Source organism: Muscardinus avellanarius, assembly GCF_963383645.1.
Source record: "Muscardinus avellanarius genome assembly, chromosome: 1".
NCBI classification, from domain to species: Eukaryota; Metazoa; Chordata; class Mammalia; order Rodentia; family Gliridae; genus Muscardinus; species Muscardinus avellanarius.
The window spans coordinates 67343911-67370467 of record NC_137786.1 but is presented as its reverse complement, the minus strand read 5'-3'; the positions used below and the strand labels follow the sequence as shown (position 1 = coordinate 67370467).

At 37.7% G+C, this 26557-nt stretch overlaps 1 protein-coding gene across 1 annotated transcript in view; it reads right to left on the bottom strand.

Moving 5' to 3' along the window:
* MSH3 (mutS homolog 3) overlaps positions 1-26557 on the bottom strand; it is a gene marked incomplete at both ends in the record, with an annotated part of 228429 nt that overhangs the window by 182054 nt on the left and 19818 nt on the right. The window contains one exon of the mRNA XM_080706313.1: positions 26003-26169. Coding sequence (XP_080562439.1) covers positions 26003-26169 — 167 coding nt within the window. The remainder of the gene's footprint in view (positions 1-26002; positions 26170-26557) is intronic.

Genomic DNA, 26557 nt, shown 5'->3' with positions numbered 1-26557 from the left:
AAGAAAAACTGATTCAAAAAAATTAAACAGATTGTCTGGGATTCACAGTACAATGAATAAAAAAATTATATACAAATACACATCAGCCAAATGGCATTTCTTTTTCAATTCAACAAATCCTTAATGTGCTTTTACCATAGAGATACATGGATAAGAAATGAGGGAAAGGGGGAAGTTCCCTTTCCTACGCTATAGTTTGAATTGTGCCCCCATAAAATTCTAATGTTAAAGTCCTAACTCCCAGGATCTCAGAATGTGACCTTAGGTGGAGCAGAATCTTTGCAGAGATACTCAAGCTAAAGTATGGTCTTTAGGCCCTAAGCCAGTATGACTGGTGTCCTCATAAGAAGGGGTAATTTGGACACAAAGGCAAGCGGTTTCTTCATTGAAAATATGAAGATACATGGGAAAATGAAGGCCATCTACAAGCCAAAGAGTCAGGCCTAGAAAAAATTCTTCCTTCAAAGACCACAGAAGGAACCAGCACTTCCGACCACCTTCATTTTAGACTTCTGGCCTCCACATATATGAAACGATACATTTCTGTTATTTAAGCCACCTCATCAGTGGTAGAGCAGCCCTACCATATGAATATACCTACTAGAAGGGTCAACATCCACTAAGAGAGCTGTTTATAAACAAATCATTACAATATCAAGTAGATGGACTGGAATACTATGATAGTATTTGCCAATTTCCAAAGTATAAATATTCCCACCACAGCTAATTTCCAGCTACTAATGCTTCAACAATCATGTGCATGCCAAAGCCCTGGAAATACGCAATCAACTCTCATGAGCCACTACTACAAACCAGCTCCATCATGGACCAACAATGCATCCTTCATGAGGAGGCTGAGGCAGGATGTACAAGTTTGAGGGCAGCCTGGATGACTTAGCAAGATCCTTTTTCAAAAAAAAAAAAAAAAAGGAGCCGGAGGTGGTAGCACACACTTACAATCCCAGTACTTAGGAGGCTGAGACAAGAGGATCGTGGGTTTGTGAACAGCCTCAGCTACTTAGTGAGGCTTTCTGCAACTTAGTGAGACCTTATTAAAAAAAAAAAAAAAAAAAAACAATAAAAAATAGGGCTGGGGGTACAGCTCAGAGGTAGAATGACCCTGGGCTCCACCCCACCCCATTACTGCCTATACATGAGACTCGGGTTCAATTCCCAGCACTGTAAAAAAAAAAAAAAAAAAAAAAAAAAAAATTCACATCTCAGTGTCTTTTATTACCCACAGTTAAGGCAGTTGATTCCAATAGGCAGCCAAGGTTAGAACCACAGCTGGCATTTATAGGGTAGCATGATGAAAGCTATGAGATTATTAAGATTTAGGAAGAGGGAAACTCTTTAAGGCACATGATGTACTTAAACATATCAAAGTCAATCACTAAGCCAAGCATGAGTAGGAGGGATGGAGAGGGAATGGGGTGGGGATCAGGTAAGGGCTAATTAGGTGGTATGTGCATGTATGTCTCCAACAAGTCTTTTATCCCATTAAGATGTATGATTACAATGCACCAATAAAAAATAAAAAAGATAAAAGAAAAGACTATTTGAAGAAACAGATATAGCAAAATCACACTAAACCATGTGAGAATAGCTTAAGAATACTAGAAAAGCATTTACTGAGTGCATATTCACCCAGGCATTATGTGTATCGACTCATTTAATGCTCAATGCAACTCTAAAAAACTATTGTACACCCATTTTGCAATGATGAAATTGAGTCACGGAGAGATTAAGCTTCACAACTAACAAATGAGACTAGGATCTAAAGACAAACTGCCTGGCCACAGCCTCTGTACTCAGACCACTGTCTTGTGCTGTCCCCCACTGTACATGACATCTGTAGAATGAGTCTGATGTAGCTGGAGCCCAGAGATGGGGAGAAAGGGTCAGGATGGAGAGAGCATGCCCTACCCCTGGCCTTGGGTGTATATTAAGTTTACACAGCGATGGGTTCAAGAATCAAACTCTTGTAAAATGGACCACTTTAGACTTTTTTGTACAACATATTAAATTCATCAAATCAAATTAGAATTTGAAAAAACCCTGCAAGCTCAGATGAAAAGCTTTGGAAAACAAAATCAACAACTTCCTTGTTTATTCCCTTTTTATTTGGGGGATATTAGAGATTGAACCCAGGGGCATTCTACCTCCAAGTTACACTCCCACCATTTTTTTTTTTTTTTTTTTTTTTGAAATAGGGTCTTACTGAGTTGCTGAGGTTGACCTTGAACCTGAAATATTCCTGTCTCGCCCTCCCAAGTACAGGATTATTGGTATGCACCACCGTGCCCACCTTTCCTTGTTTTTAAATCCTGATTTTTTTTTTTTTTTTAATGTTCAAGGACTGGCTTACGAGGTAAAAACACCTGTAATCACCCAGGAGTAGTCAGTCATGGCCTTGAGCTTCTGAGAACAAAGTCAGGAAAATCATATAGATCCCCTAGGCCACTAGGGGAATTCTGGAAGAAAAGGCCGCACTCACAAAGCACCTGGAGCTCAGGCTGCACCAAGAGGGAAAAGCCGAAGTTTTCCACTTTTGAGGTTAGAAGGATGAAACCCACAAACACTTCACATCACCATGGTCACAGGGGAGTCAAGGGGGGTGGGGAGGCCCAGCAGGACTACTCAATTCCAGCACTGCTTTCTACATTCAGCCAGTTTGTAACTCTGCAACTATCCTTACACACACACACACACACACACACACATACGTGTCAATCCTTCTATCAGTGAGTGTGCAGCACTGTGATACAACAGCCCTTTGACAAAGGTGCTATTTTCTTAAATAGGATAATGACAGCTGTGAATACAATACCAAACTCTGAAGCAAAATCTCTGCATTGTTAGTCCAGAGGGACACAGCACAAGGAAATATGCAAGGAGGAAGCTTCTCTACTTATAGAAGCATATATGTCACTGTGCACAGGACCTTAAGACTTAACCTACAGAAGCCCCTTCCTCTGCAGCCCCAGGAAAATGACAGACTATTGTAACAGGCTAAACTATGTCTCAGTTGGGATAAGTAGGTGGGAGGGAGGCAGAAAATGACAGTCAACCTACAGGCCGGTCTGTTCCCACTGTTCTCTGGAAGGCAGAAGAAATAGCATTTTATTCTGTATGGGGGTAGGCAAGCTTTCATCTCACTCAATTTCACCCACAAGTAAACCTGTGATATCTGGGGGTTGGTGGTTAAGGGTTACATAAAAGACTGTAAAGTATACTTACCTAGAAGGTAATTCATACTTAAATGATACCCTGACTATCTCAGCAGTAAGTAGAAACTGCTCAGATAATCAACTTATCAAGGACTTCCAAAATGCCTGATATTTCAATCAGAACTGCAAATCACATCTATATTCCTATTGGCAAGAAAAGTTATTTCTATTTAAACATTATTTTTCAGCTAGTTGAAAAATGAAGCAGAAGGAACAGGGCCCCCAAGAAAGAGAGGCAGTAGTCTGGTTTTATTGCAGTAAATAGCTACCAATTTACAAGAGGTTCTTAAAAGCCAGGATTCACATTAAAGAAACATTTCACATCCTTACCTAACCCCATACCTCTGGATAGTGTGTGACTTTCATATTGTTGCTATAAGTCAACAAAAAGTTAGTGGCTTAAAACAAAACACACTTGTAAATCCATAAGATAAAAGAATCAATAGGTCAGAATTCCAACACCCATCTCACCAGGCTGAACGGAAGGCATTCCATTCTGAGGCTTTAGGAGTGAACCTGTTCCATGTTTCTGGCTTTCAGGAACGTTTTCAGGAACAGCCTGCATTCTCTGGTTTTGGAGCCCTACCTCCATCTTTAATCAGTGTCCACAAACAAAATATGGCACTCTGACCTCTTCCACCTCCCCCTTCCAATTTAAAGGACTCTTAATGATTCATTGGGCCCACATGGATAAACTAGGTATCTTTCGCTCTCTTAAGGTCAGCTGATTAGCAGTCTACCTCAATTCCCACTCTGCCCTATAACCTAACAGAGTCAAAGATTCCAGGGATCAGGAACCTATCCTTGGCGCCATCATTCTGCTCACTAAATACACAAATACATCTCCCTACTTCACCCATGTCTCTCTCCTAATTTATAAAATAGACATACTAGTAACTGCCTCAACACACTGTTTTAAAGATTACATGAATTAGTATCAGTCACATAATGTACCAAATGTATAGTGAGAATTTCATTAGCTATTTTTTTACAAATTATTTCAGTTTTGTTTAAATATTTTTCTCCTTAAAGAATGTAGTTTCCTAAAATATGTCTAGTTATGTATTATTTATCCTTCCAGGCCCATCTCTTGCATTAAGCTACCATATCTAGAAAACTACATTATCGAATATAGTAGGTACCAACCACATGCTGTTACTAAGCACTGGCATTGTGGCTCTTCAGAATTGAGACATGCTGTTAAGTGTAATATATACACTAGGGTTTGAAAACTTATTATGTAAGAGAGTATATAAGCTGGGTGTGGTGGCACACACCTGTGATCCTAGCACTTGGGAGGCTGAGACAGGAGGATCACAGGCTTGCCGCCAGACTCAAAACAACTTAAGAAGAACCTCCACAGCTTAGTGAGACTGTTTCAAAATAAAAATTAAAATAGCGCCAGGGCTAGGCATATAGCACAGAGACAGAATGCCCTCTGGTTCAATACCAAGTATCAAAAACAAAAGAAAAATAAAGAGAGAGAGAAAAGATGTAAAAGAATTACATGTTAAAGTGATAATACTTTGGACCCAGATGTTGTGGTATATATCTATAATCCCTGTACTTGGAAGGCTGAGACAGGAGGATTGCAGATTTGAGGACAGCCTCAACAAGTAGTGAGACTCAGCAACTTAGCAAAACCCTGTTTCCAAACAAAAAGTAAAATGGGGTTGTAGATAGACATGAGAATGCCTCTGGGTTCAATCCCCAGTACCACAAAAAAAAAAAAATTGAAAACATTTTGAATATGCTGTATTAAACAAAATATATTATTAAAATTAGTTTCACCTGCTCCTTTTTACATGAGCTAGAGATTAAATTCAAGGCTTGTACATACTCAGCACCTGCTGAGCTACATCCCCAACTCCTCTTTTTACCTCTTTTATTTGACTACCAGAAATTTTTAATTTATATATGGCTCACATTCACGGATCACATTATACTTCTACTGAACAGTGCTGCTCTAGACAGAGTTGCTGTCTCCGTCTCTGGATTCTCTGAGTATCTAGTTTACTTTCCTACCAGAGCACTATGTCAATCTACTTTGTATTGGAGTGACTGTGTGTACATGCTGGCTCTCCAAACAGATGCAGCTCCCTTACTGGACAAGGGTCATGGACCTTTAAATATCAGCAAGATTCATGTTAATTTACAATAAGCGGTTTGTGAAGCTGAAAGAAAGGGGAATGCTATTCAGTTAATGTTTATTTGGATACATTACTTAGTCTATTGTAAACAGAAACACCCAGAAGTTAATTTGTTGTTTTTCAAACAGATTTTGCTTGGGTTAAAACAGGATTAGGATGTACTACAAATGGGGAGGGAGGATTTTGTGAAACAATACTTGGGTTTATTACATAGAAGACACTTGGATATCGTCAACTGTACAGTATTCTACACCATTTTTTAAAGTAGCAATAACAATCCACAAAACTCTTTTTATAATCCACTCCTGGCTTGTGACCAGGTTGGAAAAGCAATGCCTAATGGGTCAGATACAGACCTTCCTGGCTGGAGACAAGCCATCTTAAAGACGCGAGGTCACAGTCAGTATTCCTCTGCTCCAGTAGAACACCAGACGAGGACCAACCCTGGGGTGTGACATGGTCATCAGAGAAGGCAAGCAGACCCACTCACCATGCATTCTTCTCTCAGACAGCCTCTATGTTAGGCGGGGGGCAATCAAGGACACCCACACAGCGTGTTCAGGTCCATGTCCTATTCTATGAGGTGCCAAGCCCAGCTCTACCTGGCCAAGAAGACAGAGTTTGTGATGATGCTGGGGGAAAGAGTCCTAGGAATTTGTCATAGAACATTCTGAAGTTCTGGGGTAAAGGGAACCCAAGACAGACCCGAGAAAATGTTATCATCTTCAATATAATGTAAATTAATTCAAACTTAAGAGAAAAAGAGTCAGAATCAAATGTCTGGTATTTTTCTTAAGGGAAGAAAAACTCTGAGGAACAAAAAACCTACGAAGACTTAACAGACTTTTCTTATTCCAAGGGTCAAGACTTGGGCTAGAAGCTAAAATGAAGTCACACAAAGAGGACAGGAGTGGGACAGAATCCCTGGCCTGAAAACACAAGATAAAAGAAAATAATCTCAGAGTTATTGGAAAAAATAACAGAAATTAGTAAGAAGCCTCCCTTTAGCAGGCAGGTTTGGCGGAAAGGAGTCACTGAAAAGACTGATGGACACGGCTAAGTCCAGAAAAGCTGCAGATAAGCAAGCCAGCCTCAAGCCTTTGACTCCAGGCAGAAAGTGAAAGGAAGCTTTGCTAGAAGGAAGGAGAGCAAAAGGAATCTCTCTCTGAACAACAAAGAAGAAAATGGAAGAAAAATAGAATTAAAGACACCCCTGATGACCACCCTAAGGACAGATGATAACAGTTAAAAAGTCAATGATAAGGGGATTTCTGCCTTTTATTGCCATGAGATTATAGCCTTAAGATAGCAAAAGGTGGACTTTCAAGCTTCAAATAGGACTGGGGGTTGAGTGGGCCTCACTACTTGCTCCCCAGGGTGATCTTTGTTTTTGTCTTAATATCTTTATTACTGCACTGCAGTTATACATCACGGTGAAGTTCAAAGTGATACTAGCATACATGCACGTGGTACTTGTATTTCTCATCCCACCCAACTCTCCCCTCCCCATACATGTTAGGGTGGTTGGTGGTGATACCTTCAGATATGGACATAGCATTATTTTAACTGTTTTCTTCTTCTATCATCCTTTTCCCCTCCACATCTTCCTCCCTTGACCCCCTTCTTCTATTATTCTACTGGTCTTTCTCCGCATTTATATAAAATCCCTTATGAAACATATTACCCTTGGAGTTCTGAGACTGGCTGACTTCACTTTGCGTAACATTCTCTAGTTCTATCCATTTTCCTGCAAGTGACTTAATTTTGAGTAAAATTTCATCTTGTGTTTGTGCCACAGTTTCTTTATCCATTCCCTTGGCGATGGACACCTACATTGGTTCCATAATTTGACAATTGTGAATTGTGCTGCTGTAAACACAGGTATGCACGTATCACTGTAGTATTCAGACTTTTAATTCTTTTGGAAAGATAGCAAAGAGTTGTACTGCTGGGCATTGTGGTGGTTCCATTCCTAGTCTTTGAGGAATTCCATACTTATTTCCACAGTGGTTGTACAGATTTACACCCCCACCAACCATGGATAAGAGTACCTATTTCCTTACATCCTTACCATCATTTATTACTGTTTGTATCCTTGATGGTTACCATTTAAACTGGAGTTAGGTAAAATTTCAAGGTAGTTTTGATTTGCATCTCCCTCATTGCTAAAGTTGTCGAACATGTTTTCGAATGTTTATTGGCCATTTGTATTTCTTCTTTTGAGAAGTGTCTATTCAGCTCAATTGTCCATTTTTGATTAGGTTGTTTTTTAGTGCTGTTAAACTGAATATTCATATGTTGACGAGAAAGTTAGACCCCTATCTCTTACCCTGCACAAAATCTACTCAAGATGGATCAAAGACCAAAAAATTAGACAGACCAGAGACTTTGTTAATTAAAGAAAACACAGACCAATGCTCCAACATATAGGCACTGGTAGAGACTTTCTCAAAAGAACCTCAAAGCTCACGAAATAAAACCAAGAATCAATAAATGAGATAGCATCAAATTAAAAAGTTTCTCTGAAGCAAAGGAAGCAATCAAGAGTCTGAAGACAGCGCCTACAAAACAGGAAAAAATTTCTGCCAACTACTCTCTAATAGAGGACTGACATCTAGGACATATAAAGAGGTTGTTTGCTTCAGAGTCTGGTGCAAGGGTTGATGGAACCATGAAAAATGTGGCAAGGACTCCATCTTTCCCTTCATCTTCTGGTCTCCCTTTTCTTCCTTTAGCTCTACCTAGCAATTTATACTGTTTCTCTTCCTTTACCTGAAATAAAAACTACTTTGATAATGTAGTTTAGGACATTTTTTAAAGATGCTAATATAAATGACTTAAAAGCAGTACTCCTGAATGTCAGCAAATTTTTAAAACTCTCTGCAAAGCAAATATAAATAAAATTCTCTGCAGTGCGTGGGTAGTGGACATCCTTAAGATATTAAAGGTTACAATACAAACTCTGAGGAAAACCTTAAGAGACAGTGCTTTAGTTAATTAGGACACTTTGTGCAATTAAATCTTCAACCCCAAATGAATAGGTATATTTACAAAACTCAAGTTGAATTAGTAAAACAAACACTGCACACCTTATACAATTGCTTCTGAAATTTTTATTCAAGTAGTGTGGCCCCACCTGGGGAGCTCTGCAGTACTCAGTAAGAGCATTCCTCCAGGCTCCTCAAATGCTGTTTCTGTCTATTCAACTACTATCAATAAACGTACTGCCTACACACCCCATTTACTCTTTTCAAGTAGATTTTTCCTGAGAAGGTACACTCAAGGAAAGAAGCTCGTTAATTAAGCCTTATAGCAAATACTCTTATAGAATAATTAGCGCCTATTAATTTATCATGTTTTAAAATCTGGATTTTCATATATGAGTTAAGCACACTCACTAAAGGTGCTAACTAGATATACAAAAAGAATGAGAACTGGAAAATTATTGAAAATGCAATGACATTTCCACCAGGAAAGGAATATTAGTTTTGGAAAGAAAGTACATATAAAACAGATTTTAACACTAAGAATACTACTTCTTTAAGTTTTTTCCTAATGACAAGCATTTTCCCACTGTGTATGAAATTTATTTTTATTTATTTATTTATTTGTTTGTTTATTTGTTTATTTTTGGTGGTACTGGGGTTCCTGGAAGCCCTACATCCTCCGGGCTACACTCCCAGACCTATTTTATATTTTTTTATTTGGAAACAGGGTCTCTTAGGCCAGCACGGCTGGCTCCGAACCAATGCAATCCTCCTGTCTCCGCCTCCCAAGCGTGGGGATTACAAGCATGCGCCACCATGCCCGTTCTGAAATTTATTTTTTACTATTAAATCCACTACCATCTCTACTCCCACAATCAATGTTCTAATTGGTTTTACAAATAATTAAGTGAAATTATTATCTAATAAACATAATTAAAATAAAGGACAAATAACTCTACTTTATAATCATCTTACTTCAGAAAGAGGAATAAAGAAAGTAAATTAGACAGATTAGAAAAAGAAAAAAAAAAGAGATTTCCTAAGAACACAACAGGAAAAGTCTCAAGTCTTGGAGATGCCTGGACCCAGTTACCATCAATACAGATCTTTAAAATACTTAACTCCTTAGTCATAATTTAACCAGGTAGCTTCCATTAATAGTTATAGTAAGAGAGCATCTAAAGAAATGTCAGCATACTAAAACTAACTTAAAGTAACATCTTTTACAATTTAAAGAATAAAAGTAATGGAAGGAAAATAGTAGGAAGTTAATATGTCCTTCCTAAAAATGAGTCCGCTTTATCTCTTCCGTTTATCTATACACTGATCATGATACATTGTTAAATGTACGGAATTCTAGCTACTACAACCACCCTTCTATGTTTAGAAAACCCAAATCATTTTTCTGAAGAAAAGTAAATAGAAGAGTCTCATTATTCTCCTTTTTCACTTTTTTTTTTTTTTTTTTTTTTTTTTGGTGGTACTAGGGGTGGAACCCAGAGGTTTTCTACCTCCCGGCAATACTCCCAGACCTATTTTATATTTTGTTTGGAAACAGGGTCTCGCTAAGTTGCTGGGAGCCTCACTAAGTAGCTGAGGCTGGCTTTGAACCTGCACGACCCTCTGTCTCAGCCTCCCAAGTGCTGGGATTACAAGCGTGTGCCACCACGCCCAGCCTTTTTCACACTTTTTAAATCATTTATTTAGGGAAGCGGAGACAGGAGGATTAAGCCAGCCGCGCTGGCTTAGGAGACCCTGTTTCCAAATAAAAAAGTATAAAATAGATCTGGGAGTGTAGCCCAGAGGCAGAAGGGCTTCCAGGAACCCCAGTACCACCAAAAATAATAAATAAATAAATAAAATAAGCATTCATTTACCAAGCATTTATTAAATACTTACTGTATACAAGATACTATGACAGGTGTCAGGACACAAAAGATCACAAGCCATCTCATCTAGGTCTTTTTCACATGGAATTCTTTATCCAACCCCTCTGAAACACTCCACTGTCCACCCTTGATTCTTTTTTACTTTACATACCGCTTCTTTCCAAATCCTACCTCTGTCCTACCTCAGGCCACCATGTCCATGCAGAACAGCCCAACTAAACTAGCTTTGCTCCCTAAGAACACCTTGGTCTGCTCTCCCAGTCTCAGTTCTAGCATACTCCTCTGGGAAATCTCACCTGACTCCTCTGGGCAAACCTTGATGCTGCCACGCCAGGACCGACTCTCTAAAACTTTAACAATCAGCACTTTCGCCTGGTGCATTCTAGGCAAGCACTCTACCACTAAGTCACAACTCCAGTCCTATAATATCTTAATAAGAAAGGTGAGCCCATTTGAAAAATAGAGAGTAGCCCATCTGTAAGAGTTTACATGCCTTCTCTGAGCCTTCAACTCATATTTCTGTACAACAAAATTTAAATTTTTTTTACATTCAAACTATGGTCCAAATTACACTAGATTTAACTCTAACAAATGCAGAATCTAAATAAGAAGCAGATAAATATGACTTACACTGCTCCTACAATGTACTCCAACGCTGACCCTAATTTCAGTCATGCCCCCTTCACCTTCAATTATGTTGCCACATTACAGCCTGAAGTTCTTGCTAAAATCAACCCAGGTTTGTAACTCAAATACCAACTTAAAAATCTTTCTACACCATAAAAATTTATGAAATCACAGATTTGATTCAGTAATTACACATTTTTAATATATCTTAAGTAAATATTTAACTATGAAAGTGAAAAAACATTTATTTGTAAACCACTTTAAACCAGGTGCAGCTCAGCTCTACCTATGGTGGCTGATGCCCTAGATAACTCACCATGGTACCTTCCCTACTTCAAAGCCATTCCTCTTTAAGCCTAGGCTCTGTGCAGGGTTTATGTCTTTCTGAGCTCTCTGAACCTCCTTCATATCAAGGCTCCTTCAAATACTTTTGTTTTTGACATTAATATTTAATTTCCTGTGCTCAATAAACAAGAAAGGGTACACTTATAAGGTGATGTGATCTAATCATCTGGTGGTGATTCTGATGGAAGGCCAACAAAACTTTACTGTTCTATTCATATGCTTAGACTGCTAATTCACAAGAAAATGAAACAAAGGCTTCCCCCATTGACTGTGCTTTTAAAAAGTAATCTAACATGCTTAAACTATAATATAAAAATCAGTTTAAATTACAAAAAAAACTGAAAAGAAAGTATTTTTTTCTTAATCATATCTGCCCATGGATAAAATTCAATTTTATTGTAGTAAAGGTTTATACATTGGAATTTTCAATATAATCAATGAGATTTTTTTATTTATTTAGTGGTATCAGGGATTGAACCCAGGGGCATTTTACCTCCAAGCTATACCTCCAGTCAGTCCATCTGTCTCTGTCTGTCAGTCTGTCTATCTATCTATCAGTACTGGGGATGGAACCCAGGAGCATTCTCCCTCTAAGCTACACCTCCTAGCTAGCCCTATTATATTTATTTTGAAACAGGGTCTCTCTAATTTGGTCAAGGCCTAAGTTGCTAAGGCTGTCCTCAAACCTGCAATACTCCTATCTCAGCCCCCTAAGTACTGAAATTACAGAAACAGGATTTCCCTGGGTTGCTGAGAGTCTTGCTATGTTGCGGAGACTGACCTTTTTTTTTTTTTTTTGGTGGTACTGGGGTTCCTGGAAACCCTTCTACCTCCGGGCTACACTCCCAGACCTATTTTATATTTTTATTTGGAAACAGGGTCTCTTAAGCCAGCAAGGATGGCTTCAAATCAGCGCGATCCTCCTGTCCCCGCCTCCCAAGCGCGGGGATGACAAGCGTGCGCCACCACAACTGGCACAGAGACTGTCTTTAAACCTATGATCATCCTGTCTCAGCCTTTCTAGTACTGGGATTACAGGCATAGCCACCACACCAGGCTGCTAATTTGAATCTTACTAGATTAAAAGAATGTCTAGGAAGCAAAGTTCATTTATGCACAAGGTAACCACTAAAATAAGATCTTCACCAAAGGACATCTGCTCCAGAAAAAAGGAGACATATTTTTCCCTAATATCTCTTGCTAAGAACAACTCCCTGCATGTTACATATAAAACAAGAAAATGCTGAAAGGTATCAAGAAAGCAGACCTACTAAGAAACTTGGGATCTGAGGTATGATATGGTAATGATTCCCCTAGACTTATTCTCTGTCTTATTTAACCCAGATTGGGAGCTAAAGAAGCAACAATCTAGAAAGGTCAATGGGGCACCTGCCGAAGCAACACGAGAGAAAGCCAGCTAAATAGGCTTAACTAGGATCCAGATTCTCATAATAAAAAAATTACAGGATTCAATAAAAAAATAACTTATCACACCAACAAACAGGAAGACCACAAACTGATTTTTTTTATTTTATTTTATTTTTTTTTTGGTGGTACTGGGTTTCCTGGAAACCTTTCTACCTCCAGGCTACACTCCCAGACACCTATATTTTATATTTTTATTTGGAAACAGGGTCTCTTAAGCCAGCAAGACTGGCTTCGAACCTGCGCGATCCTCCTGTCTCTGCCTCCCAAGTGCAGGGATTACAAGTGTGCGCCACCACGCCGGGCACCACAAATTGAATTTAAGAACACAATCAAATAAATTTGGGCATGGTGGTGCATGCCTGTAATCCCAGTACTTGGGAGGCTGAACAGGAGGATCACAGGTTGGAGGCCAGCCTCAGCTACTTAATGAGACCCTATTTTAAAATAAAAAATAAAACAGGGCTGGAGATGTAGCTCAGAAGTAGAATGCTCCTTGGTTCAATCCCCAGTAAATACATGCGCATGCGCACACATACACACACACACACACACACACACACACACACACAACATTCAATAGATGTCAACAGCCCAAGATGACAGAAATTTCAAGATTATCTTATATAGTTTTCAGAGCAGCTACAATAAAAAGTTTAACAGCAATTACAAACATGCTCAAAACAAGGAGAAAGACAAAAAGCTAAGACTAGGAATACCTCTTTACAAAGAAAAAGAAAACACAGTGAAAAACAAAGCAAAAATTGAGGTGAAAAACAAAATAACCAAAATAACAGTAAGTGGAATCGACAGCTGAATAGAGAGGACAAAAGGAATTATCAGTGAGGTAGAAAATAGAACTGAAATTACCCAGCCCAAACAATACAGAGAATATAGATGGGAAAAATAATACATGAGGGCCTCAAATACATGTAGGAATATAAGAACAACTACAAGAACAAAATCTAACAAACCTATCATTATCAAGAGTCCTGGAAGGAGAGAAAAAAGCAGGCTGGAAAAAAAAAAGAAATAAATTAAAAATTCATAAATTTGGCAAGTAACATAAACTTACAGATACAAAAACCTGATTAAAACTTTCAGCAGACTGAACCAGAGAAATCCATGCCAAGACACATCATAATTAAAATTCTGAAAACTAAAGACAGAAAATCCTGAAAACAGCAAGAGAGAAACTGTAGTTTAGCTGTAAGGGAAAACGAATCTGTATGACAGTGGATTTCTCATCAGAAACCATATAGGTCAGGGGAAGTGGAACAGTATTTTTGTAAGTGCTGAAAGAAAACGATTATGAACCCCAAATCCCCTATCTGGCAAAAAAAAAAAAAAGAAAAAAGAAAAATATATATAAATGAATGAGGAATTTATGTTTTTAGATGAATGAAAATTGAAAGAATATGTCACAAGCAGACATACTCTAAAAGAACAGCTAGTGAGCAAAAAGGAGCATAATAAAAAGAAAGACACAGAACACCAAGAAGAAAAAAACGTTCCTTAGACTATCAGGACAAAAAGCTGTTGCTGCTGTACTGAACACTTATGAAAGTGACCAGTATCACTTTCATAACTCAATCTTATATTTAACGACCTTGCTGAATTCTTATTATTCCTAATAATTTGTCGCTTCTCCTGGATAGTCTATGTAAGCAACATATGGTCTGCAAATTATGTCCCCTTTAAAATTTTTAATAAATAATCGTTTTCACTACCTTTCAGTTGTGCTATTTAAAAATACACTTCTGGACAGTATCTAATAAAATATGATACTTGACATAATAATAAATAATCTTGACAGTATCTAATAAAATAAAATACTTGACATAACATTTATGATAGAGGAATATATTAAATTGGAAGTTTAATTCCCTTCTTGGAGGATTATAAACAAGATAGAGATCTGAAGGAGGATTTAAAAAAAAAAACCAGATATACAGACAGCGAGATTATACACAGACAGATTAGACTGAAAAAGGATTTAACAAAATGCGCACCCTTGCTGCATGTATGCACTCTGATCATTCCTACTGTATTTTTTTCAGTGTTCACAGATTGATTTCATGACCTTCAGTTTGAAAGACACTGTCCTAGATCAGCTTTCAAAATGACTGGTACTACATGCTTTATTTAGTTCCTGCACTTGTGTTTATGTTTAAGATCATATTAGTAATAATCATCAAAACTTAATGAAGAAAAAAACAGAAGTCAAAGTGGTGTGCTGGTTCCGGGTAGAGGGCAGATCACTTAGGTCACGCTACGCTTCAAAGAGACAAAACAAGTGGAAAAGACTTGAGTCTCTGCACAGCACATCATCGTGTAGGAATGTTGTTGAAAAAGAATCCGGTCCCACTTTGGTTTTGATAAAGGATTTGATAAAGGGGAAAGCTATGCATCTGTAGGGGTAGGGGTCTAATGGTAAATCTCTATGCCTTCAACTTTAATATCTTAAAAATGCCCTAAAAAAAAAAAAGACTTTTTTTTTTTTTGGTACTACAGATGGCACCTAAGGGCATTTCAACCCCAAGCTGTACCCTCAGCCCTATTTTACTTCTTGTTTTTAAACAGGGTCATGCTAGGTTTCTAAGGTTGTCCTCAAACCTGAGATCTTCCTGTCTCAACTTCCCAAATAGAGACAGGTATGCACCACCATGCCAAGCCAAAGGCTATTAAAAAAAAAAAAAAAAAAAAAGAATCCATTCCAATTGTGTGAGGTGGTTTTTTAGCAGCAGAATACCATTCTTCCCAATAAACAATTACTCGTTTATTAGCTTGTATGCTTGCTTGATTTTATTCTCAAATTGTGTTTTGTTTATTATTTAAGATCTTTGTTAACAGATACTCAAGTTTGTTGACTTTTTTAAAAAGAAATCAAGTTGTAAACTTTTATTACAAATTAAAAATTAAGTTCTTAAAAACCTCAACTTGACCAGATATAAAACAATTTTAAAAAAACTTTAAAGGTGTATTGAGAAAACCCAGGCTTTTGGGGTGGGGTGGGGGGGGAACATGTTTGTCATTACCAAAAAGAGATATCTTTAGATAAAAATAATAAAGACCCAGCTGTGTATGGTAGCCACACTTGTAATCCCAACATTCAGGAGGCTGATAGGAGGATTGCAGGTTCAAGGCCAGCCTCAGCTACTTAGTGAGGCCCTTTGCAACTCAGCAAAACCCTGTTTCAAAATAAAGAATAAAAATAGGGCTGGGGGTGTAGCTCAGAGGTCGAATGCCCCTGAGTTCCATCCCCAGTACTGCAAAAAATAGAAAAATTTAAAAAATAAAGACCCTATGCTGCATAGATAGTGCAGATACTCCTAGGTATCTAGTCAATGGACAAAAAGCAAGCACGTAAGGTCTTCAGCTTCAATCTTTTTGTGTGTGGGGCGGGGGGGGGGGATACTGGGTTTCCTGGAAGCCCGTCTACCTCCGGGCTACACTCCCAGACCTATTTTATACTTCTTTCTTACTTGGAAACAGGGTCTCTTAAGCCAGCGCAACTGGCTTCGAACCTGTGCGATCCTCCTGTCTCCACCTCCCAAGCACGGGGATTACAAGCGTGCGCCACCACACCCGGCCAGCTTCAATCTTTTATTCATTTCTTACTGCTAGAATTACATATTTATTTCTTGTTGGATGATTAAATAGGATGATGGTAGAGACAGTAAGCCAGCATTTATTCAGTCCTATCCTGTTCAGCCTTGGGTCAAATTGTGTTTTGACTTTATTTTTATTAAAAAAAAAAAGTATAAAGCATCAGGCTTCAGGTTTATAAATATTTAAGTCAGAGAATAACAAAAATAATGCAAATCGAATTTGGTGAGGAGGTTTTTTAGCAAAAACCATTTTTCTTTTGAAGACTTTTTTCACTTATGCAACAATCATGTGTAGTTATCTCTGTCATTTTTAAGTTACAACTTAACAATGTAAAAGAAAAAAATTCTAATACAAAATAAAAGTACAAAATACAAAATAAAAGGAGTCAGTAGACAAATTTGAGACACATCAAAATAAAGTCCCTCTAGTGCCCACATCCTCAAAGAAACAGCTCCAGGGTTCTTTTCTGGCCTCATGGTCCTGCAGAAGATGCTCAGTGAGCCGCTTTCCGTGCTGTCTGTGCCAGGACACTCTCCATCCACACAGACCTGCAACTCCCTTGCCCAATCCTCTGTTCACACTTCCTGAAATGCCTTCCTTTTACCCAGGACCACTTTCTTATAAAATGTAGGGGCTTTGGCATTTACATCTGCGTGTTATGCAATGTTTAGTACAGCCTTCCTCGCTACTTGGCTCCTACTACCTAACAACCATGTTAAAGTGACCTCATATAAAGCTGAGGAACTGCACTTATTACTCTTTGATAGAGCAAATTGGAACAATGCAATCATTAAATTGGTACCATTAAGCACTGGTCAGTTACTAACATTCCCTGTCATTTACCAAATTAGTTAGTAAAACCTCCATTTTTCACCCTCTCATCCCTCAAAAAAACTTGATATTTGTGTGTGTGTGTGTGGTACTGGGGTGAAACACAGGGACTTTTCTACCTCTGGGCTATCCTCCCAGATCTATTTTATACTTTATTTGGAAACAAGGTCTCACTAAGTTGCTGAGAGCCTCACTAAGTAGCTGAGGCTGGCTTCGAACCTGTGTGATCCTCCTGTCTCTGCCTCCCAAGCACTGGGATTACAAGCATGCGATTACACCATGCCCGGCTAAGACTTGATGCTTTTAAACTGTTAAACAATGACATTAGAAAAAAGGTTGACTAGCTGGGCATGGTGGCTCACGCTTGTAATCCCCGTGCTTGGGAGGCAGAGACAGGAGGTTCACGCAGGTTAGAAGCCAGCCGTGCTAGCTTAAGAGACCCTGTTTCCAAATAAAAAAGTATAGAAATAGGTCTGGGAGTGTAGCCTGGAGGTTGAAGGATTTCCAGGAACCCCAGTACCACCAAGAAGAAAGAAAGAAAGAGAGAGAAAAAGAAAGAAAGAAAGAAAGAAAGAAAGAAAGAAAGAAAGAAAGAAAGAAAGAAAGAAAGAGACTTTAGACATAACAGAACATTTGTTTGCAGAAATATTACTGATAATCACATACACAATCTCATAGTATAAATTCATTTTGACACTAAAATCACTACACATTTTCCATTAAAAACCTAAAAATCAAAATACAACACAAGGTGGTGAGCAGTCTCTAAACAATAAATAAAAATATAAAGTTAAAATGTTCTAATAGTAATTTCAAATATCTGTCAATGTATTACATTCAGATGATATAAATCTTCAGTATAAAGAATCATGTTCAGTAATATTATATGATAAATCTCAGATGACCTAAGTTCCTCTATGGACAAAAGGACATCATGTGTTTCTCTAACACTGAAAGTAAACATAGCGAGGGGTTATTCTTACTCCCCAACATTAGGATTCCAATGTTATCTTTAAATCTGCAGCATACACCTCTACCATTGCGTAAGTGTTGATGTGTTCAAGCATTTATTTTAAAGGTGAGATTGCTAAAGTCATTGTAGTACTGCACGACATTCTTTCAGATATTTTAATAAATTACATCAACTCATTAAAAATAGCTTTGAACCATGCCTCTGAATGCCATGCAGTTTCAGTAAAATATGAGTCAAAATTGTAAAAAAAAAAAAAAAAAACTAAGACACTATTGATTCTAATATGTGCAACAGATAAATTATAACAATAGATCTCTACCTTGTCTGGTTCTCTACCTAAGTCTATTCTACCCCTTCTCCTCCTCCTCCTTTGTGGTACTAGAAACTGAACCCAGAGACATTCTAAACTGAACCCAGAGACATTCTACCTCGCCAGCCCTTTTTGTCTTTTAATTTCAAACAAGGTCTTGCTAAGTAGCCAAGGCTGGCTTCATGCCTGTGACCCTCCGGTCTCAGCCTCCCAAGTACTGGCATTACAGGCGTGCACCACCACACCCAACTTCCACCCAACTCTTTGTCTTTCCTGTTTCTAATCTGCTCCTTTCTATTCCCAAATTTTGCCATTCTCCAAATTTCTTAATCCTACTCTTTTCGATGTATACTTTTTTTCCCCTTAGAGGAATTGTTTACTTTTTTAAAATTTGAGCATGCCATCTTGGCAGAAGACTCACCTCCTTTTTTCTACCATGCCCACAAACCAAGATGACTCTCCACTAGGAGTCCACACCTCACTGGATTCTTCCTCCTAGATACTTTCTGCCTTAATTCTCAACATGAATGTTTCCCCATAACCAGGAGAGTCCCCTCTCTGTCTTCACACTGCTCTAGTATTTCCAGCCTGTGTGTCTCAGAATTCAGACTATTTCCATTCACACAAGACATTCCCTTTGCTCCCCTCTCAAACATCCCAGCCATGACTTGTGGTGCATGCCTGTGATCCAAGTGACTAGAGAGGCTGAGGTGGGAGGATCACAAGTTCAAGGCCAGCCTCCATAATTTAAAGAAACTCTGTTTAAATTTTTTAAATAAAAAGGATTGGGAATTTATCTCAGTGGTACAGTGCCCCAGAGTTTAATACCCAGTAACAAAAACAAAGTGTCTTGTAATCCTTTCATCTGTGGATGGACATCTTGGCTGGTTCCCTAGTTTGACAATACACAATGGAATTTTACTCAGCCAGAAAGAACAAAATTATGTCATTTAGAGGGAAATGGATGGAACTACAGAACATTAGGCGAAGTGAGAATAATCAGTCCCAAAAATAAGAAATTGGATACTCTCCCTAGTATGTGGAAGCTAGGGAGAAAATGGGTCATAGGAGGAACTCTAGACAAAGAAAGGGAAACTACAGATGAGCAAATAAGATGACCTGAGGGGGTGGGAGGGTGGACGAGGGAAATTCTCTAATGTACGTGCTGTACATTCACAAACATATCAATCACTAAGCCCAACACGAGAAGAAAGGAGAGGGTAAGAAATGGGGTGGGAACTGGGTAAGGGCTAATTGAGTGATGTGTGCATGTATGCCTCTACCATCTTGTACTCCAGTAAGATGCATGACTACAATGCACCAATAAAAAGAAAAAACAAAGTCTTCTGCAAATTTCTCCATCCAGCGCCCCCCTCCACAAAGCCTTGCTTGGCTCTCCCAGTACCCAGGATTCTCTCATTTTTCCGAACACAAAAATGAAGAATCATCTAATATGTTCACCTTACTTGCCTCAGAAATTGGTTTCTTTGAGAAATAGCAAATATTTGTCATATTTACTACTGATATTAATTCATTGCTTACTATAGTTGTCCTCTCAACTAGTTTTATAAACATTTAACATCCCTAAGATAAAGAAATCTTTGGGGTTTTTTGGGGTTTTGTTTTTTTTGGTGGTACTGGGGTTCCTGGAAGCCTGTCTACCTCCGGGCTACACTCCCAGACCTGTTTTATACTTCTTTTTTATTTGGAAACAGGGTCTCTTAAGCCAGCACGGCTGGCTTTGCACCTGCGTGATCCTCCTGTCTCTGCCTCCCAAGCACAGGGATTACAAGTGTGCGCCACCACACCCAGCAAAATAAAGAAATCTTAACTGCAGTTAATGAAGGGATCAAAATCATTGTTTTCCATTTCTTTTTATCTATATATTCTTACAACAAATGGCAGGGTAGAAAAACAGTATGACTGATTCCCTAAGATCCAGACCAAAATCTTATAAACACGTTGTACATAAACAACATAAGAAAAATTAGTACTTTGTCACTATGTAGAAATAATAATTTTAGCTTATTACCATCTTGGACTAATCCTTGTTCTAAATTACAATATGAAAAAAGTAAATAAGTTTGTACTCTGAGATATAAAAATAAATGTGAAGGTTTTAGTAGTCTTAAATTGTAATTCATAGAATATAAAATCCTTTGGAGACCTCTTGTGGTTAAAGTTAAAAATACAAGGTTTTTTTTAAATTGGCCATTTAAATTTACTTAAATGTTGGCAACCACTCAGTATGCTCAAGTTGTTGTACAACCATCATGACCACCCATCTCCAGAAGGTTCTCATCCCAAACAGAACTCTTTACCTAGTAAACGATAACTCTCTGTTCACCTCCCCCAGCCCCTGCAACCACTATTCTACTGTCTCTCTCTATGCATTGACTATTCTATATACCTCATATGAGTGGGATCATATAGTAACAGTCTTTTTGTGATTTATTTTGCTTATCATAATGTCTTCAAGGTTGGTTCATGCTGTAGCATCAACAGATGAATGGATTGCAAAATTATGGGAAATACACACAATGGAATTCTACTCAGCTATAAATAAGAACAAAATCATGTGATTTGCAAGAAGATGGAAAGATCCAGAGAACACTATGTTAAGTGAGATCAGCCAAGCACAGAATGAGAATGTTTTCTCTAATATGCTCAAACTAGGGACTATTAGGAATACCAGAAGGACTCCAGATAATGTAGGGGAAACCTCAGCAAAGCTAGAATGGAAGGGTAGGAGAGGAAGAAGGCTGAGGTTGACTAATGGAGGAGCTATATTCAAATATGTGTAAAAGTATGAATGTAGCATGGTCAACCTGGACACTCACTGTTGGGAAGGGGGGAAAGGGGAAGGGGGGGGCACAAGCACTGAGTGAATGTATGCCATTTTCAATATAATCCACATAAAAATTTAAAAAATTTAAAAACAATAGAATACTATTCAGCCTTAAAAATACAAGTTATTTTTATAAAACAAAACTAAGACTCTAGGATAACCTGTAATTCCATAGTTCCAAACCATTCTGGTGCTTTTTTCTCACATAGCTCTGACAAGAAAACACTACTTTTTTTTTTTTTTTTTTTTTTTTTTTTGGTGGTACTGGGGGTGGAACCCAGAGGCTTTCTACCTCCGGGCTATACTCCCAGACCTTTTTTATATTTTTTTTGGAAACAGGGTCTCACTAAGTTGCTGAGAGCCTCACTAAGTAGCTGAGGCTGGCTTCGAACCTGTGCGATTCTCCTGTCTCAGCCTCCCAAGCGCGGAGATTACAAGCGTGCGCCACCACGCCCGGCGAAAACACTACTTTTATACTTGAAAACTCAATGCTATATTGTTTACTGGTAGTAAATATGGAACCGAATTACGACAAGCTATACCTACTCAAAAATATTCCCTATGCCCCTAGCTAATTACTTTTAATATTTCTAGGAGTTATATCTCAGGTGAATAAATTTAAACTTTATGGATGCTAAAATGGAACTTCTATTTTTGAGGGGAAAATTAAGGTAGAACTTCGCCTCTCTCATAGTAAAGTGAAATAGGAACTGAATTAAATATTTAATAAAAATAAAATTAAATTTAAAAATTAATTGACTAAAATAAAATATAGATGAAAATACAGATGAAGTACTTTCAGAATGAAAGCTTTTCAAGTATAAAAATAATGAAATGTAATCAGAAGTATAAAAAACTTAATTGGTCCAGACAGTCTATTAAAAACATGTAAAAATTGCGAACCTAACTGTAATCAAAAGCCAGACATGGTGGAGCACGCTTGTAATTCCAGTACTTGGGAAGCTGAGACAGGAGGATTGAAGTGTGCAGCCAGTCTCGACAACTTAGTAAGATCTGCAACTTAGTGAGACCCTGTTTCAAAATAAAAACTAAAAGCCGGGTGTGGTGGTGCACGATTGTAATCCCAGCATTCAGGAGGCTGAGACAGGAGGATCTCGGTTCACGGCCAGCCTCAGCTACTTAATGAGGCTCTTTGCAACTCTGTGAGACCCTGTTTCAAAATAAAGAATAAAATATAGGGCTGGGGATGTAGCTCAGAGGTACAATGTCCCTGGGTTCCATTCCCAGTACCACAAAAAAAAATAACAATAATAATAATAGTAAAATAGGGCCAGGAGTGTAGCTAATGTAGAATGACCCTGGTTTCAGCCTCTGGCACCTAAATAAATAAATAAATCTAATCAAAATATTTTTAAAGAATCAAAATTTTTTTTAATTCTAAAAGAGAAAAAAAAAAAAAAACAAGGAACATAAGAAACACAGCTATAGGCAGGAAACTGTACCACAAAAAAACATGCACAGAGTATAATAAGAAAGTCCAAAATGTATATGATAGAAGTTCCAAAGGAGAATATGGAAAAGGCAATACTAAAAAGAATATGGCTGATAACAGTAATAATAACTTCTACTTCTATCTACTAGAGCTTTCTAAGCCAGGCACTATTACAAGCAACTTCCTATATTAACTCATTTTTTTCATTCTGTCCATAGATATAAATTAAATGTAGATACTCCACAGCAATGCAGGTTTAGCTTTTGATTTTGCTTAGTCCAATATACAAATAAAAGTAAAATGAACAAAGGATACTAGAAAAAATATAAAGAATGAAATTTACATGTGGTTATTAAACAGAGAAAAAAATACATGAACTTCCAATGCTAACCAGAAAAGTACAAATTAAAACAAGTCAGAAACAATCACTAAAATTAGTAAAGTACATATATGACACCTCTGCTGTGCCAAATTCAGGCTTTTGAATCTCATCTGATAAATGAACTTTTAGCAATATTACCAGGCAATGGTTCTTACCTAAGAAAGAGGACAGTTTTGGCAATATCTATCATTGTGAAATGTTTTGATATTTTATTGAATCTTGCCCTTTATTGTTTTACAAAAATAAATAGAAAACAGAAAAATAAATATGCTGAGCAACTGATCAAATTATTTCTCTGGTAATCTAAGTCAATAAAATATATACTTGGTTATGAAGAAAAATGAAGTCAGATATAAAATATTAAAAATAGTTTTTAGAAATTTAGCCATATGTGGTGGCACATGCTTATAATCCCAGTACTTGGAAGGCCGAGACAGGAGGACCACAGGTTTGCAGCCAGCCTCAACAACTCAGTGAGGTTCTCAGCAACTGAGACCCTATTTCCAAATAAAAAATAAATAGGGCTGAAGGTGTAGCTCAAAGATACATTGCCCTGGGTTCAATCTCCAGTACCACACACATACAAAAAATATTTATTCTTTTAGCTCTCCAAAATTATCACCCATCATAAATTTACTATATGACTTTTGACTACTGAAGTTTGAATATAGAAAGGATTAAAAACAAAATAAGAGGATTTAAGGCAAAATGTTTTATCTATGTGAATATGAAAGGTTAAGATTATATAAACAACCCAATGTTGACAAGAATTCAAGGAATCTTCAGTATTATCAATTCCAAAACACAACCAAGAACTTTATGTTTATACCCTCTGACTCAGAAATGCTACTTTCAAAAATCTATCTTAAAAAATAAAGATGGAGCCAGACGTGGTGGCGCACGCTTGTAATCCCCGCGCTTGGGAGGCTGAGACAGGAGGATCGCACAGGTTCGAAGCCAGCCTCAGCTACTTAGTGAGGCTCTCAGCAATTTAGTGAGACCCTGTTTCCAAATAAAATATAAAAAAGGTCTGGGAGTATAGCCCGGAGGTAGAAAGCCTCTGGGTTCCATCCCCAGTACCACAAAAAAATATAAAATAAAGATGCACATATATATGAAAATATCTGCATAGATATTCATCATAACAATATTTGTAATACTGAAAAAATGAATATGATACAACAAAAGGGAAACAGATAAAGTTCTATTTATTAAACTGAATGCTATGCAGTCATTTTGCCTTCAAAAGTATCTACTTAAATATGAGCAATTTAAATTATGTTCAAAATAAATCATCCAGAGAAGAAGTACGGATGAATTTGAGAAATAGTTCCAAATTGAGAAATGTTAAAGCTGGTTGATGGGTTCAATGGAGTTCACTACACTATTCTGAATAATTGTATGCTTGAGATTTTCCATAATAAAGTAATAGGATACCAAAGTGATTTTATAACATGAATCCAAGTCCATGAATGAAAAGAGTAATATATATATATATAGAGAGAGAGAGAGAAATAATACACCAACGTCTGGTGTAGCTCAGTAGTAATCTAGCACTTGCCTAGAAATAATACACCAAAATGTAGTCATCTGGGAGTTACAGGATTTGACTTATTTTATCATTTTCTAGTAACTCCTAACTTTTTCTATATAAACATATGTTTATTTAACATAGGTGTTATTACAAAAACAAATTATAAAAACTACCTTGACAGAAGTTAAATTTAAATGAAAATGAACACTCTTGGTGAACTCCAAGGACAAAGAAACATTGGATTTTGCTTAATAAATCAGTGTGACTTTCTAACTGCTTTGTTAACCCTAAATGAAAATCCCATGGTTCTTGCCTAGCCTTAAATCCTAATTCTTCGCTCAAGCCCCAACCCACCTTTTGGGTCTCTATACCACTGTTCCTCCACGATGGCAGTAAAGACCCCTCCCAACAAGGCCCCTTCATGTTTGGTACTTATTGCACCATGCCCTGGGAATCCAGTTAGGTATATATACATGTGCCTCTCCTGTTGGGCCATAAACTCTGCCAGACACTTGTCACAACCATATCTTCTTCCTCTGTATGCCATAGGCCCAGTACACGGCTCACAAGTAAGTAGTGTGACCTTAGATTTAGCAAATAAAGTTACTGGACAAAGCTCTGAAGTGAAATTTATAGCACAGATAAAGCATTTTCAAGATGATATAAGCTTTCTAAAAAAATGAACTCTTATCTCTATAAACTGAAGATTAATAACCAAACAGCATGAGTCAATAAATCATAATCCCCTAATTACCGAGAAAATATTATATAGTACCAGAAACCTCTTTTAAAAGATTAATTTCTAAGCTGGGTGTGGTACCAAATGCCTGTAATCTCAGTACTTGGGAGGCTGAGACAGGAGGATCTCAAGTTCAAGCCTAGCCTGGGCAACAGCAAGACCCTGTTTCAAAAAATAGAGAGAGAAGTGGTTTGTGGGTATAGTTCTAAGGTAGAAATCCTCTAGGTTCAATCCCTACTACCAAAAACAAAAACAAAAATCAATTTCTATATTTCTACCTTATGGTAACAATATGGATAATTTTTCTTTTTAAAAATTTCTAGGCCGGGCGTGGTGGCGCATGCTTGTAATCCCATCATTTGGGAGGGTGAAACCGGAGGATCGCATTTCGCAAACAGCCTCATCTACTTAGTGATGCCCTTTGCAACTCAGTGAGACCCTGTTTCAAAATAAAAGAATAAATAATAGGGCTAGGGATGTCGCTTGGAGGTAGAATGCCCCTGGGTTCCATCCCTAGTACTGCAAAAAAAATAATAATATCAATCTCTACTACTACTGTTGAGATATAATTTTATAAGTAAATTTTTTTGACAAGTTTAATAAGCTGTGGCTTTGGAATATAATTTGCATTTGAGAATTATTACTTTCCAGCAACATTCCAACTTACTTAACAGCGGTGACTCTGTGGATGAGCGTCTCTGTTTGCTCCGACAAGTCAGACGGAAGCAGCAGCTCCACAGGCTGTAGGCTAGCGATTCGTGTCTCCAGCTCTGAACGGGAAGCAGAGTCCTGGAAACTATCAAACACAACCTCACCCGTGGCAGGCTGCACTCCCTGAAAACAAATACAAAAGTAAAATACATATTTTTCCAGTTATAGCTAGGACGCAGCCTAAACGTGGAAAGAGCAAAGATGATACACTCAGTAGTATGTACTCCATTTCTAAAGTGTTTGAAACCCTGTGTGCTTTTCAAGACTCTTACATAACTCAGAGTCACAGATATCTAAAAGACACTAAAGGGGTGTTTCAAGAGACACTAACTGGGCGTTTCAAGAGTTACACATGCTGGACCTAATGTACCTGATAGAGTATAACAAGTTACCTAATCCTACTTGCACCTCAGTTTTCTCCTCCATAAATGGAAATAAACCAGGCTACTTCCCTCATAGGGTATTGTAAAAACCATATTAGAAAACAAATGTGAATATTCTGTAGACCACA